The following is a 12749-nucleotide window of genomic DNA, read 5'->3' as shown; positions in this document are numbered from 1 at the left end:
CTGCCCGGAGCAGGCCTTGAATGCCAGGCCCAGGGACCGACTTGATCTTGTAGACGTGGTTATTAGCTTGGCGTCCAGTGAGTGCACGGGTGGACGAATGAAGGAAAGAGGGACACAGTCTTTGCCTCCGAGGAGCTCACACACGGCGCGGAGGCTCCATTCTTCGGGCGCGGACACATCCGCACCTGTGCCGTGGCAGGCAGAGGCAGGCAAGGTTCGTTTACCTGGAGGCATGGGGAGGGCTCCCTGGAGGAGGAGGTTCCTCTTAGGTCCCGAGGAAGGGCTTTCCAACAGCCCCGGGAGGAAGGTCTCACCATCCCCTTTTCTGCACGAGGACAGTGAGGCCCCAGGTGGGCAACAGAGATACTGGCGTCCCCGGAGGCCTGGGCCCTGGTTAGTGCTTGGTGGAGAAGCGTCCAAATAAGCAGCAGAGATGCAGGGAAGGGCACTCCAGGCACAGCGACCGGCACAACCAAGGCCGGGACGTGGGGGTGGGATTCCGGTCCCAGCTGCGGGGCAGTGAGGCCTCTGGGCCAGCTTAGAGTGGCGGCGTGTGGGACGGGCCCCTTGTGCAGGGCCGCGAGGGCCAGGCCGGATTCTGGCCTCTGGGCGACAGGTGCCGTGGGACAGGTCCCTGAGACAGTGATCCCAGCAGCCTGAGGGCCAGGGGGCCTGGGTGGAGGCAGGTCAGCGCGTGGGGTCTTGAACCGTGAAGCCGTAAACTGAGATGCGGAGGAGGAGGGGAGGGCCCATCAGGGCAGGGCGGTCACAGGAAAGGGCTCCACAGGGCTCAGCTGCCAGGATTCTGGTGCCGGCCGGTGCTGCCCCTGACTGCGTGTGAGTCTTCCTCGGAGCCTCGGTCTGCTCGTCTGCGCAGCGGACACAGCGAACCTTGTGCCCCTCCCCCACTGCCCTTCCAACGGCCCCCGACCCTGAGCTGGGGAGCACACGTGTGGTCTGAGCCTTTGGCAAAGGCCGTGACCCTGGGGGGCGGGGATCCTCCTGCTCCCGCTAGCATGGAGCTTGGGGGTGGCAGTGAGGGGGAGCTGTAGCTTTTGAGGTTTCCACAACAACTGGGTCTGGATCTTCACAGGTCTCCCCGCCCCCACCAGTGCTGGGGTGCCCTGGTCCCCACCCTAGTTTGTCCAGGCCACCCCGCCCCCTCCCACTTGCTCAGGGCCCCGGAGGTCAGCAAGGCGGGTGGGAAACAAGCTGACTGGTACGACACGAAGTCCCACGGCCTGGGTGGCTCAGAGCGACAGAGATTTATTCTCCTAGTTCTAGAGCCGGAAGTCCTGAATCCAGGTGCCAGCAGGGCCACCGCTCCCCGTGATGGCTCTGGAGTAGGACCCTGCCTGCCTCTCCCCGCGGCCCCAGGCGCTCCTCGGCTTGTGGCCTCATTATCCTGGCTGCCCCCCTCTGCACATGGTCCCCAACCTCTGGGTCTGTTTTTTCCCTTCTGTCCCTTACAAGGACATGTGTCCTCGGAGTTAGGGCCCACCCTGGTCCAGGATGGCCTCATCTCGAGCCTTAATTACACCTGGAAAGACCTATTTTCCAAATAAGGAAATAGGTCACATACTGAGGTTCTGAGTGGACGTAAATTTCGGGGAGACACTATTCAGTTCACCACATCCTCAGTGGGCCAGTCCTGGGCACTGTTATCAGGATGGCTTTGGACTCCTCTCGTGGGTGACGGAGGTCTGAAGTCAGTGATGGCACCGGGAGCTGGGGCAGGACCCCCATCAGCTGGGCGCAGCCCCTACCCGACCTCATCGAGGTCGTGCCCCAGGGGGCACGTCCTTCCCATCGTCTGGGTGAAAACCCAGGTCCAGGGAGGGGTGACTTCTGCGAAGTCCCCAGCTGGGAAGCTGCCGGCCATGCCAGGCCCCCAGGCTGGCCGGACCGTGTGGCCACCCCTCTCCTTCACGGCCCGGGCACTGAGCAGACAGCTTCACCTGATGCCTACGCCCAGGTCAGAGGGCGAAGCAGATGTGGGCCTCATCCCCCGGGGCCTCGCAGGCCCACGGAGGGTCAGGCCACCAGTGAGGGCCCAGAAACAAATGTGTCACGTCCCTCTGTGGCCCCAGGCTCAGAGCCGCCTGCCCGCGGCTGTTGCTGGAGTGGAGTGTGAATCGCCTCCTCTAGGATGCCGGGACCCCCCCCCCCCCCCACCTGGCCACAGCTGTTCCTGGAGCACAGGCCGCACCCTTACTGCAGAAAGAACATGAGCTTGGCCTTTTCCTGGAGGCTCCCCCCCCCCCCCCACCACACAGCCTGGGTCCGGGGAAACCGAGGCCCCGCTTGTCTGGGCGAGGCCAGGTCACCCCGCACCCTCCCAGGTGGTCTCCTGGGGCAGCAGGGCTGGCGCCACCATTGCTGTCACTCTTATCTTGAGGCCACTGGAGACGGAAACGGCACATTCTTGAATCCTGTGATCACTTCCCAGGAGAGGCTCAGGCCCCGGGGACCCAGCCAAGCGAGGATGCGTCTCCTTGCTTTGCAAACAGCTGCCCAGTCGGCTCCATCTGCCCACCGTCACCGGCCTGGCCGTGCAGGGTCCGAACGTGCCTGGGCGGGTGGGCAGGAGGGCAGGCGGTGGAGGCTGGGCTGCCTGGCCTTGAAGAGGATGGGGAGATGGGCGGGGGGGGGGCGGGGGGCAGGGGGAGGGAGGGGGCAGCCGTCCTGCAGGCTGCAGCAATGAGGCTGGTCCGGCTGGCCTGGATACCCCTGCCAGGTCTCAGGCCATCACAGCCTCAGGAGGCATCTCCTGGGCCAGCAGCCCGGGGTAGGGGGCACTGCCCTCCAGGCTGGGGACTCTGAGAGAGGCATCCATCGGGCCACTCTTAGGCCGAGGGGCATAGGTGGCAGGGCGGTGTGGCCAGGGCAAGAGAGGGGCAGGTTAGTGGGGGAGGATTGATGAAAAATGAGTATGGGGTAAGGGTGAGGGAGGGGAAAGAGAGGTCTGGCCAGGATGAACAGAAGTGTGGAGAGAAGGGTAGGAGGCAGGCAGGAGGTCCAGACATGCGTTCCCTTGGTGGGGGGCAACCCGCCCTTCACCTAGACCCCCAGAGCTGACTTCCGGTTCGTGCCCTCAACCCAGACACCCCTTGTCCTGCAATTCCAGTTCTGAATATTCCTTCCCCCCGGGGTGCTGGGGCCCTCCCCCACTCAGCCCTCCCCTGGTAGGACATCAGCCTCCCCCTCCCCCTCGCCCCCTCCTCCTCCCAGCCTCCCGGGCCTCCAGCCCCCGGACATCATCCACGGGAGGGAATCCCACCCACCCCCAGGTCCTAGACACCAGCCTCAGGGCCCACCCAGCACCCATGTGATGCGCACGTGGGCTGAGCTTTTCCTCTGCGGACCTTGCGCTGCATTCCGGGAAGACCTTCCCCTCTGCCTAAAGAGCTTCTGCTCCTGCATCCACACCCCATGCAGGCACCCCGCCTCCAGGAAGCCCTCTTACCACGGCAGGGGTAGGCTCTCAGAGCGCCCGTTTGTGTCGGCTTCCTCTTCCCTCCCACACCGGGCTGGGAGCCCCCAGGTCCTTGCCGAGGACCAGAGCCCCAGGCAGCCAGGGTGGGGAAAATGGGATGGTAGCTGGCCCTGTGGGATGTTTCTTTCATTCATTCATTCATTCATTCATTCGCTATGGGTCTCCTGGTCTGGGCCAGGGCTGGGGTTCCGGCCCAGGAAGCAGAGAGTGGCCAAGTTCCTTCAGGGCTGGGCTGCTGAAGTGAGGCCACCAGAGCCCGGACAGCTGACAAATGGCCCTTCTGCAACGGTGGGGCGGCAGCTAATGATTCCCCATCTTTAATCAGGCCGGCTGGCAGGGTCCTTTCGATCCAGGTAAATGAGTACCTGGGGTCAGGGCTGGCTCTGGGAACCGGCCTTCCGGGACCACGGAGGGAGGCCCAAGGAAAACACACCCTGCACCCATTGTGGGCCCTCGGGGAGCTGGGGAGAAAGAACAACACCGGCCGGGGGCCGGCTTCCCAGCAGATGGCACGCCTGGGCCTCGCTGACCCGTGCACTCACCTCCTGCTCGTCCACCCCCTCCGCCCTTCAGCAAACACGCGCAGAGCTGGGTGCGAGCACCAGGCTTTCGTTGAACAGCCAGCCATTTATTAAGCACCAACTACGTGCCAGGCCCTACCCCAGGCATGAGGGCAGGGAGTGGAGAGATGGAAGGGTGGGGATCTGCAATTAATAAGCACCTACTGTTGCTGGGCCTGGATCACCGCCGGGCTGGGTGCGATACCAGCTTCGCCACATTGCTGCCCTGTGACCTGCACGCGGCAAGCCGCGTGGCTGAGCCTCGGCTTCCTCCTCCTCGCGTTGACCTGAAGGGTTGTGAGGATTTAGTGAACCACGTTTGATAAACATCCGCCGTGTTCTGCCACGTTCTGGACACTCTCACTGGACCCTCGTAAGGTCCTCTGCAGTAGGGACCTACGGTCAGCAGCCCCATTAAACGGACGAGGAGATGGAGGCTCAGGAAGGGGAGGCACTTAGGTGTGGTCGTACAGCGAGAAGTGGGGGAGCCCTGGAGGACGGAGGCAAGTGGGAGCGGGGACGCCCAGGCCCTGCGGGTGAGCACACTGGGCCCCCGCCCGCCCGGTCGCCCGCAGGTCCCGGAGGGCTGGGGGCGGGGCTCCCGGCCACGCCCGCACCAAGCCCCGCCCAGTCGCCCGCAGGTCCCGGAGGGCTGGGGGCGGGGCGCCCGGCCACGCCCGCACCAAGCCCCGCCCAGTCGCCCGCAGGTCCCGGAGGGCTGGGGGCGGGGCGCCCGGCCACGCCCGCACCAAGCCCCGCCCGGTCGCCCGCAGGTGCCGCAGGGCTGGGGGCGGGGCGCCCGGGCCCGGCCACGCCCACGCTGAGCCCCGCCCTGTCGCCCGCAGGTCCTGGAGGAGCGCATGAAGCTGGAGTGCAAGTGCCACGGCGTGTCGGGCTCGTGCACCACCAAGACGTGCTGGACCACGCTGCCCAAGTTCCGCGAGGTGGGCCACCTGCTCAAGGAGAAGTACAACGCCGCGGTGCAGGTGGAGGTGGTGCGGGCCAGCCGCCTGCGGCAGCCCACCTTCCTGCGGATCAAGCAGCTGCGCAGCTACCAGAAGCCCATGGAGACGGACCTGGTGTACATCGAGAAGTCGCCCAACTACTGCGAGGAGGACGCGGCCACGGGCAGCGTGGGCACTCAGGGCCGCCTGTGCAACCGCACGTCGCCGGGCGCGGACGGCTGCGACACCATGTGCTGCGGCCGTGGCTACAACACCCACCAGTACACCAAGGTGTGGCAGTGCAACTGCAAGTTCCACTGGTGCTGCTTTGTCAAGTGCAACACCTGCAGCGAGCGCACCGAGGTCTTCACCTGCAAGTGAGCGCACGCGCGCCCCCGCCGCCGGCACGCGCGCGCCCCCGCCCCTCCCCCCGCCCCCCGCCCTGCTGGCTGCGGGGTGGGGGGCGGCGGGGAGCTCAGGGCGCGGGAGGGCTGCTCCCACCGGCGCCCGCTCGCTGCCCGCAGGGGCTCCTTCCCGCCTTTCTCGTCACTTCCGGTGGTCGAGCGATGCCCAGAGGGCAAGGCCGATGGCACCGGTGTCCCCGGTGGGGCGCCCAGCGAATTCTTGTTCTTTTCTCTGGGGAATTGAACCCCAAGGACACACGTCCTGGAAAGCGAAGTGACGACAAGACTCTGAGTGTCCCCCTCCCCCACCTTGTGGCACGGACATGGATGTGCCATGCCGGCTGACCACCCCCGCCCCCTCCCCGCGGGACTTTTTCCCTGGCCGCATCAGCCACAGGGCTTCCCCCCGCCCCGGGTGGTCTGGGCAGATGCTGACACATTTTATTTATGTTTTCTTAGTATCAGAAAAGGATTCTTAGCACTAAGGCATAGCCAGTCCTAACTCTGTACTCCGTGTTAGCGCATTCCCTTGTGGCCCTCTGCTCCCTGTCCCCGCCTCTCTAGACCCCAGGGAGCATCTCCGTGCCCAGCTCCCTCCTGGCCCTGCCCCCAGGGGGGCCTCTGAGGGGAGCCACCAGCAGGGATCCTTCTTTTTAAAAAATCACATCCAACAAATCAAAGTGTCACCTATGTCAGGTTCCAGGAGTGCTGTGTTCCCTCCCCGATGCTGTCACCCTCCCGGTCCCCCCTCCGGCCTGGCACCCAGTTTACAGAGCCCCCTGCCCCCCTGGAGCCAGCTGAAACCCTAGGACAGCAGTGTGCTGGTGGCGGGCTGGTGGGGTGGGGGTGGTTCGGGGCGGGGCGGGGGGCGGGGCGCTGCCTTTGGCAGATGCGGACACTGAGGCCCAGAATGGCTCAGAATTAGCCAGAGGCCCCGAGGCCGTGAGTGGAGGCTCCTGCCTTGGCTCGGACATCCTGACCCCCCAGGCCAGGGCTCCTGACCCTGGAAGACCTACTCTGGGGACATCCAGGTTGGCATGAGACTGACCCCATGTTTTGTGAAATCTGGCTGCTCCCCTCATCCCCTGATGCCAGCCACACTGGGACCTACACCCTCAGAGGTGCCTGCTGGGATTTCTCTAGTGGCCCCGTGCCCAGTCCTACTCCTTTGGCCCTGATCCCCATGCTGAGAAAACTTGGATCCACGAGGACGCTTGGCCAGAGCTCCCCACCTGCTGCCCTCCAGACACCTCCCCCAGGGTCCCCCCCATGCACACCCTCCTCTTAAAGTTCAACTCTCCCTGAAACCTGGGAGAGGAGGACGAGAAGGGTCCCGCTCGGTTCTAAACCACGGGCAGGGTGGGGAGGGGCCCAAACCCTGGGACTTGGGGCGATGCATCCTCTGCGAACATTCCCACCCTCCCCTGGGGAGTCTGAAGCCCAGAGGAGGTGAACCTGCCAGCAAGATGGTGTGCAGCTGGCTCCCGGTGTGCCCACCACTGCTCCTGTGCCCTCCCCCACCCAAATATAGGGTATTTACTTGTAGAAACCTGTGGAAATGTGTCCTCAGGCCGCTGCCCGGCCAAGTGGGCGAGACATTAGCCAGGGGTGAGTGACACTGTCTGGGCCCTGGCGTCCACCCTGTTGTGCCCCTGATGGTGCCAGGACACGCCATTAGCCGCTGTTCTGGGCACTTCCTGGCTGCCGTGAATGCCCCCGACCTGCGCAGCACCCCCTCCCCCGCCCCGCCTCCCCGGGTCCCAGGACACCACTGAGTCCACAGGCCCAGCACCTTCTGCCAAGGAACCTGGTTAACTTATATTGTTATATAGCGTTAAAGTGTCTATCATGTCTTTTAAATTATTGTGACCTACACTGGGTACTGGAGGGAGGGGACAGCCTCAAGCATTCCCCGGAGCCAGGCTCCTCCTCCTGCTTGAAACAGACTCTTGGGGCCTCCTGATGCCATTGAGTCACGCGCACTGTCCAGGCACCTCCGCTGAGACCCTGCCCTCCTTAACTGTCAGCAGCGACCCTTCCCTTGGGTGAACGGGGGTTCGTGCGGCCCTCGTGGGGCGGTGGCGGTCTGGGCACTGCGTCGTCCCCGTAGCTCCTCCCACTTCAGGAGAGCTGCTGGGTTTCCGACGGGCTGTGTCTTGCCTTCCCTGGAGGGGAGCGCCCAGCTCCAATAAAGCTGGAATCAGAAGTGAGTGTGCGTGGAGCCCGTGCGACGCCCCTGCAGCTCTTGTCCCCGGGGGGTGGGGATGCGTGTGCTGTCCATTGAGGACCGGCCCTGAGCCTTAAGCCCCCTGGCCCTCAGGTGCCCCCACCCTTCTGATTCCTTACCCCTTTCTGCAGGCTGGGCTGGCATGATGCCCACGTGTCTCCATTCTCACACCTTTGCCCGGGTCCCAAGCGAGGCCTTGAGTCGCGCCAGCCTCCGGGCACCTTTGGGGCCACCACACCCAGCAAGGGCCACTGGTGGTGGCCGGACATAGACCCGAGGCCTCTCTGGACAGTCTGGGCTCAGGATGTGAGGTCAGGAGGCCATGGGTATGGTGCCAGAGCCAATGCATGGATCTGGGTGGGGGCTGTTCTTAGGAGAACACCGGGGGGGGGGGCGCTTAGGAGTGGAGGACCCACAGCCAGGAGGCCCTGGCCCCATGTGTCTCCCCTGTGTGTTCTTTCTTCTTCTGACCCCGGCCGGCCACAGGACCCCTATGGATGCGTCAGTTGTGTCTCGTGGGGTTTGGTTCAGGTGCCCCCCGTGGGGTGCTCCTCGCCCTCTCCAGTCGTGGGCAGATGGCCCGAGGCCCCCGGCAGCCCCTGGCTGGCCACCAGGCTCTGCTGCTTCTCCCTAGAGGCCCGGGTGCCACCGGGCCTCAACACTGCGGTAACCGTGTGAGCACGGGAGGGATGAATGGCATTCCTGCCGAGGGCCGGAAGGCATGCGGCGGGGCCGGTTTGGCCGCTGCCCGCTGTCCCAGCAGCCTGGCATCGGGCGGAACCGCTGATCAAACAAGCCCCTTCCACGCTGTGCCCGCCAGGGCACCCACGGAGCCTGGCCCTGGACCCGGATCCCAGTGGAGAGGCCACCAGGTGGGCTTTCCGAGAAGGACGTGTTCCTGTGGGGTGTGGAGGCCGGGAGGCCGACGCAAAACACCCTGGACTTGCAGCCCAAGCCCATTCCTTCCTACTCGGGCGTGGACAGCTTCTAAGGTGGCCCTACTCGATATATGGCCTCAGTGTCCTCATCTGAGAGCAGGAGGGGGCCCAGGCCAGCACTCAGTGGTTGGGGGGGCCCGTGGGGCCCGGGCCCCGGGCTGGCTAGTTTGGCAGGAGGCCCCGGTTCCCTGCGAGACGGTAAGCAAATCCGCGGTGGTGGCTGCCTCGGAACGCCGGGGTCCGGCTACTCCCACAGGGCCAGGAATGAGGAAGGAGCTTCGAGAATGCCCGGGCCCCGGTGCCCAGACTGTACTTACTTCTTGGCCACGGTTCAACCCCAGCCCCGGCCTCCCAGGGCCGCCCGGCACATCCTCCGAGGGGCCCTGCCCGAGGCGTCGAGCCCACACCGCCCAGCCCGCCTGGGGGCCCACCTGACCCCCAGCCTGAGGCTCTGCCTCTGAGGCTGCGATTTCAGGAGCATCCACAGGCAGCCCCCACCCTCCACCACGGTGGCTCATCACCATCGGGGTGACACCCCTGCCCCCTGGGCTCTGGCCACTCTGCTTTTAGCTGGCCACGAAGCTTCCTGTCTCCCCACCTTCACCAGGGATGCTCCCTCTCCAGACCTGCCTGCCCGCTGTGCTCCAGGAAGGCAGAGTCACCCCACAGGAGCGAGTCACATGGGCTCCGCCGCAGGATGTGGGGACATTACCACCCATTCATTCATTTCTTCCTTGCTCGTTCCCTTGGTTCGGTGGTGCCGGAGGCTGGGTGCTGGGCTGGGCCCTGGGAACAGAGGTGGCTCGTGCCTGGCCTTGACCTCTAGGGACTCTGGCTCCTCACTTGGCTCTCCCGCCCTGAGCGGCAGCCTGTTCTCGAGGGCAGCTGCTGGCCGAGAGCCTGGGAGACAGGAAAGGGCTTTGGGCGGGTGCTTCCACAGCTCTGAGCCTCGCTCGGTTTTCCTCTCTAGAATGGGTACGGGGGAGCAGCTGTGCCGGCCAAGCCCGGCTCCCTCCTTCTCTGCGTGAAGGCTGCCCGTGCCCACACTCTGCTCGAGGGCTTTAGCAAGCCCAGGATCTCCCCCACTGCCCACCCCCAAGCTTGCTGGGGCTCCTGCCCTCTCCTTCACTCTCCATTCCGGCTTTCACCCTGATGGACGGGGATGTCACTGTTGTGACTGTCCCTGCACCCCAGCAGGCCTAGGGTCCTGAGAAGCTCTGTGGAATATTGAACACCCCCCACCGTGCCAGACGCTGAGTGCGGTTCACAGGTAACCACAACCTTCACCCCTTCCCCACATGGGTCAGCGCTGGCTCCATTTTGCAGATGGGAAAACCTAGGCACAGAGAATCGAGTGTTCTGTCCAAGGTCACACAGCCAGCAGAGGCAGAATCAGGGTTGGAATTCGTGTCCTCTGGGGTCTTCCTTCTACCCAACTCATCTCATGAGGGGAAACTGAGGCCCTGGGGTGTTGCCCAAGGCCGTACAGAGATGTGCGGGAAGGGAATGGCTGAGGCTGGTCCTGGGGAGGAGGTGAGGGCAATGCTCTGTCTTGAGGACAGAACGGGAAAGACGGGGCTAGAAGACAGCAGGCAGGATCTGGATTAGACATCTGGGTGAACTTCCCAACGCCCAGAGCTGGGAGGCAGGCGGGCTGGGGAAGAGAGGCGAGTGGGGCTGTCGCTCTTTGCACTCAGGCAAACAGGACAAGTGCGAGTTCCCCTGAGCGGAGCAGTCAGGACCGCTCCCGGGAGGCACCAAGCCAGGAACAGGGCCGCCAGGAGCCAGGAAGTTCAGCTGGATGTCAGCCTGGGTCTCGCCCACTGCTGTCCCGGTCCCTTTCCCTCCTCTGGGTCTGAGCTTGCGCCCACCTTCCTTCTCTGGGATGCCGCCTGCCTGCCCATTGTGTCCTTGGTCTTCAGGGCCCGGGGACTCAGCAGCCTGGCCCGGGCATCCCAGGGTCTTGCGGTCTAGGAAGGCCCAAGAGGGTTGTAGGCTTGGAACCCACAGCAGTGCCCAGCAGAGGCCTGGGCGGTGGGCGGGTGGTTGGCACATACTGGGGCTCAGGGCTCCTTTACCGTGCGCCCTGGGCAAGCACTGCTCCCAGGGCCCCAGGGGTGAACAGCACCCAGGCCAGAACTGCCTGGCCGGCTGCCCCGGCTGGCCCTTCCCCGTGTGATCTGGGCCTCACGCCTCTCTGGGCACAGCTGGAATCCCACAGCCATCTGGGACCTTGTAGAAAGGAACGCCCTCACGGCCTTGCAAGGAAGCAGCCCAGGAGCCCCCTGCCTGAGCCACTGGTGCGGGGCCGCCGCTGACGCCATTCTGCTGGCTCGGCCTGTGTGGGCTGGGTGGGGGGGGTGGTTTGCTCAAGGCCCCTCTCCTGGTTTCTGGCTCAAACCCTCACTTCTGGCTCCTGAGCCCCTGGCTTTTCCACCAAGCAGGACAGGGTACGACATCCATCCACTCACACGCCCCTCCGTTCCCTCGCCCGTCATTGCTGGGCTCCTCAGTGCCCAGAGCTCAGCTAGGTGTTGAGGGCTTCCGGAGCTGAACGGGCGATGAGGTCTTCTCCTAATCAGCACCCAGGATGGCGGACGGAATGGTGAACAAACGGGCCTTGTCAGCCCCCCATACCCAAGGCTGCCATGGAGGGAAGTGGGGTCTGGAGGGCAGCGGAGTGTGGAACCCGGCCTTGGGTGGACCTTGGGGTGGTCAGCAAAGGCTTCCTGGGGGAGCTGGCATCCAGGCTGGGCCCCAGAAGAAACGGGATGGAAGGAAGGAGGTGGGAAGGATGCAGAAGGGAAAGAGACGCTTCGGGCACAGGAACGGAGGCCAGAGGCGCTCTCGTGGGTCCCGGGGTAACTGTGTGGACAGCGGAGCATGGGGTTTGGGGGTGCCGGGCAGCGAGGAGAACAGAGCTTGAAGGGCTACCCCATGCCCGATAGGGTTCCAGAACCCTCTGGAAGGCACTTGAGCCTCACAGTTTCCAGCATTTGACAGGAGCATTCCCGGCCCCCCTTCTTCTTGTGGCCAACACGGTCTCGTGCCTTCTGGGCAAAGGCCCGCATGCCAGCTGGCTTCTCTGACACCCAGGCTGCTGTTTGGAGCCCCTGTTTTCCAGTGGGAAAGTGTCTCAAATGAGAGTCCTCGGGCCGCGAAGCGTGCGGGGAGCGAGGGCTGACATCGCCGCCCCTCCGTCCAGGTCCCTCTGCTGGGCTCGGGGGGCCAGGGCTCTTGGTTACCAAGGCTTTGCCAGGCCGTGGGCTGTTTTCCGAGGTCCCACCAGCTCAATGAAAACATTCGAGGACGGGCCTCCATGGGCCTCCTCTGGGCTTCATTTGCTCTATTTGGACTCTGGTGGATCCCAGGGTCCTTGTCAGAGCCAGGAGGAGCCCCGTCTGGGTGAGCACTGGGCAGGCCGCCCCCCAGGCTCCCCGTGCCTGCCCTCTCTGGGCTAACAAGCCCGCACCAGGACCCCAAGCTTCTCCTTGTCGACCAACCTGGGAGGGAGCGCCCTGCCTGCTGACGGAGTGGGGGCAGCCTCGTCAACATGTCCTATCAGGGGCGTGGGCGTGGGCGGGCTGTTTCACACCTGCTTCCCAGGAAAGAGAGATCAATGAAATCTCAATGACAAGGACTCTGGGAGAGGGAGGGCCGTTGGTGGCGACATATCTGAGTCACCAAGACTATTTCCAGAGCTGGGAGAGTGCCCATTAGAGGGAGGGACATCTCAAAGGGCCTGTCTCTAGTGGAGGGTCCGCCAGTGCCTCATGGGGGAGACTTTGGGGCAGCCCAGGAGGCCCAGCGGGGGGCAGGCCTCAGGCCGTATCAGGAGAACTTTCTCATGGCCAGAGCTACTGAAGAGAGGTGGGAGAGGTCACAGTTCTGGGCCAGGCAGGAGGGCGGGCAGGGTCCGGTTCTGGGAAGACTGCCCTCTCCTCTTGTCCTGACATTGGCGTTCCCTCTGGAGGCGAGAGTCTCTTTGCCTCATGGTTGTTCATTCTTTCCACAAATATTGTGCTCCCCCGCCACGTGTCAGGTGCAGGGGAAGCCACGAAAGGGAGCCGACGGTCCGGAGGGGGTGTGAGACCACATTCTTTATGGAAAGTGTGAGGGGCTCCTCCCTGCAGCCTGGAAGCAGGGACAGGGGTGGGAAAGCTACTGAAATAGTCCAGGC

General features: G+C 64.4%; 1 protein-coding gene across 2 annotated transcripts in view; it reads left to right on the top strand.

The window, feature by feature from the left end:
• WNT7B (Wnt family member 7B) overlaps nt 1-6257 on the top strand; it is a 47621-nt gene extending 41364 nt beyond the window's left edge. For both annotated transcript variants that reach the window (XM_043562917.1, XM_043562916.1), the window contains exon 4: nt 4902-6257. In XM_043562917.1, the coding sequence (XP_043418852.1) occupies nt 4902-5381 (480 nt within the window). In that variant the 3' untranslated portion in view covers nt 5382-6257. The remainder of the gene's footprint in view (nt 1-4901) is intronic.
• The last annotated feature ends 6492 nt before the right edge of the window (nt 6258-12749 follow it).

The sequence above is a fragment of the Prionailurus bengalensis genome, chromosome B4, assembly GCF_016509475.1.
Source record: "Prionailurus bengalensis isolate Pbe53 chromosome B4, Fcat_Pben_1.1_paternal_pri, whole genome shotgun sequence".
In the NCBI taxonomy this organism is placed as follows: domain Eukaryota; kingdom Metazoa; phylum Chordata; class Mammalia; order Carnivora; family Felidae; genus Prionailurus; species Prionailurus bengalensis.
Note: the sequence above shows the minus strand (reverse complement) of the source record. Positions and strands in the feature narration are given on the sequence as shown.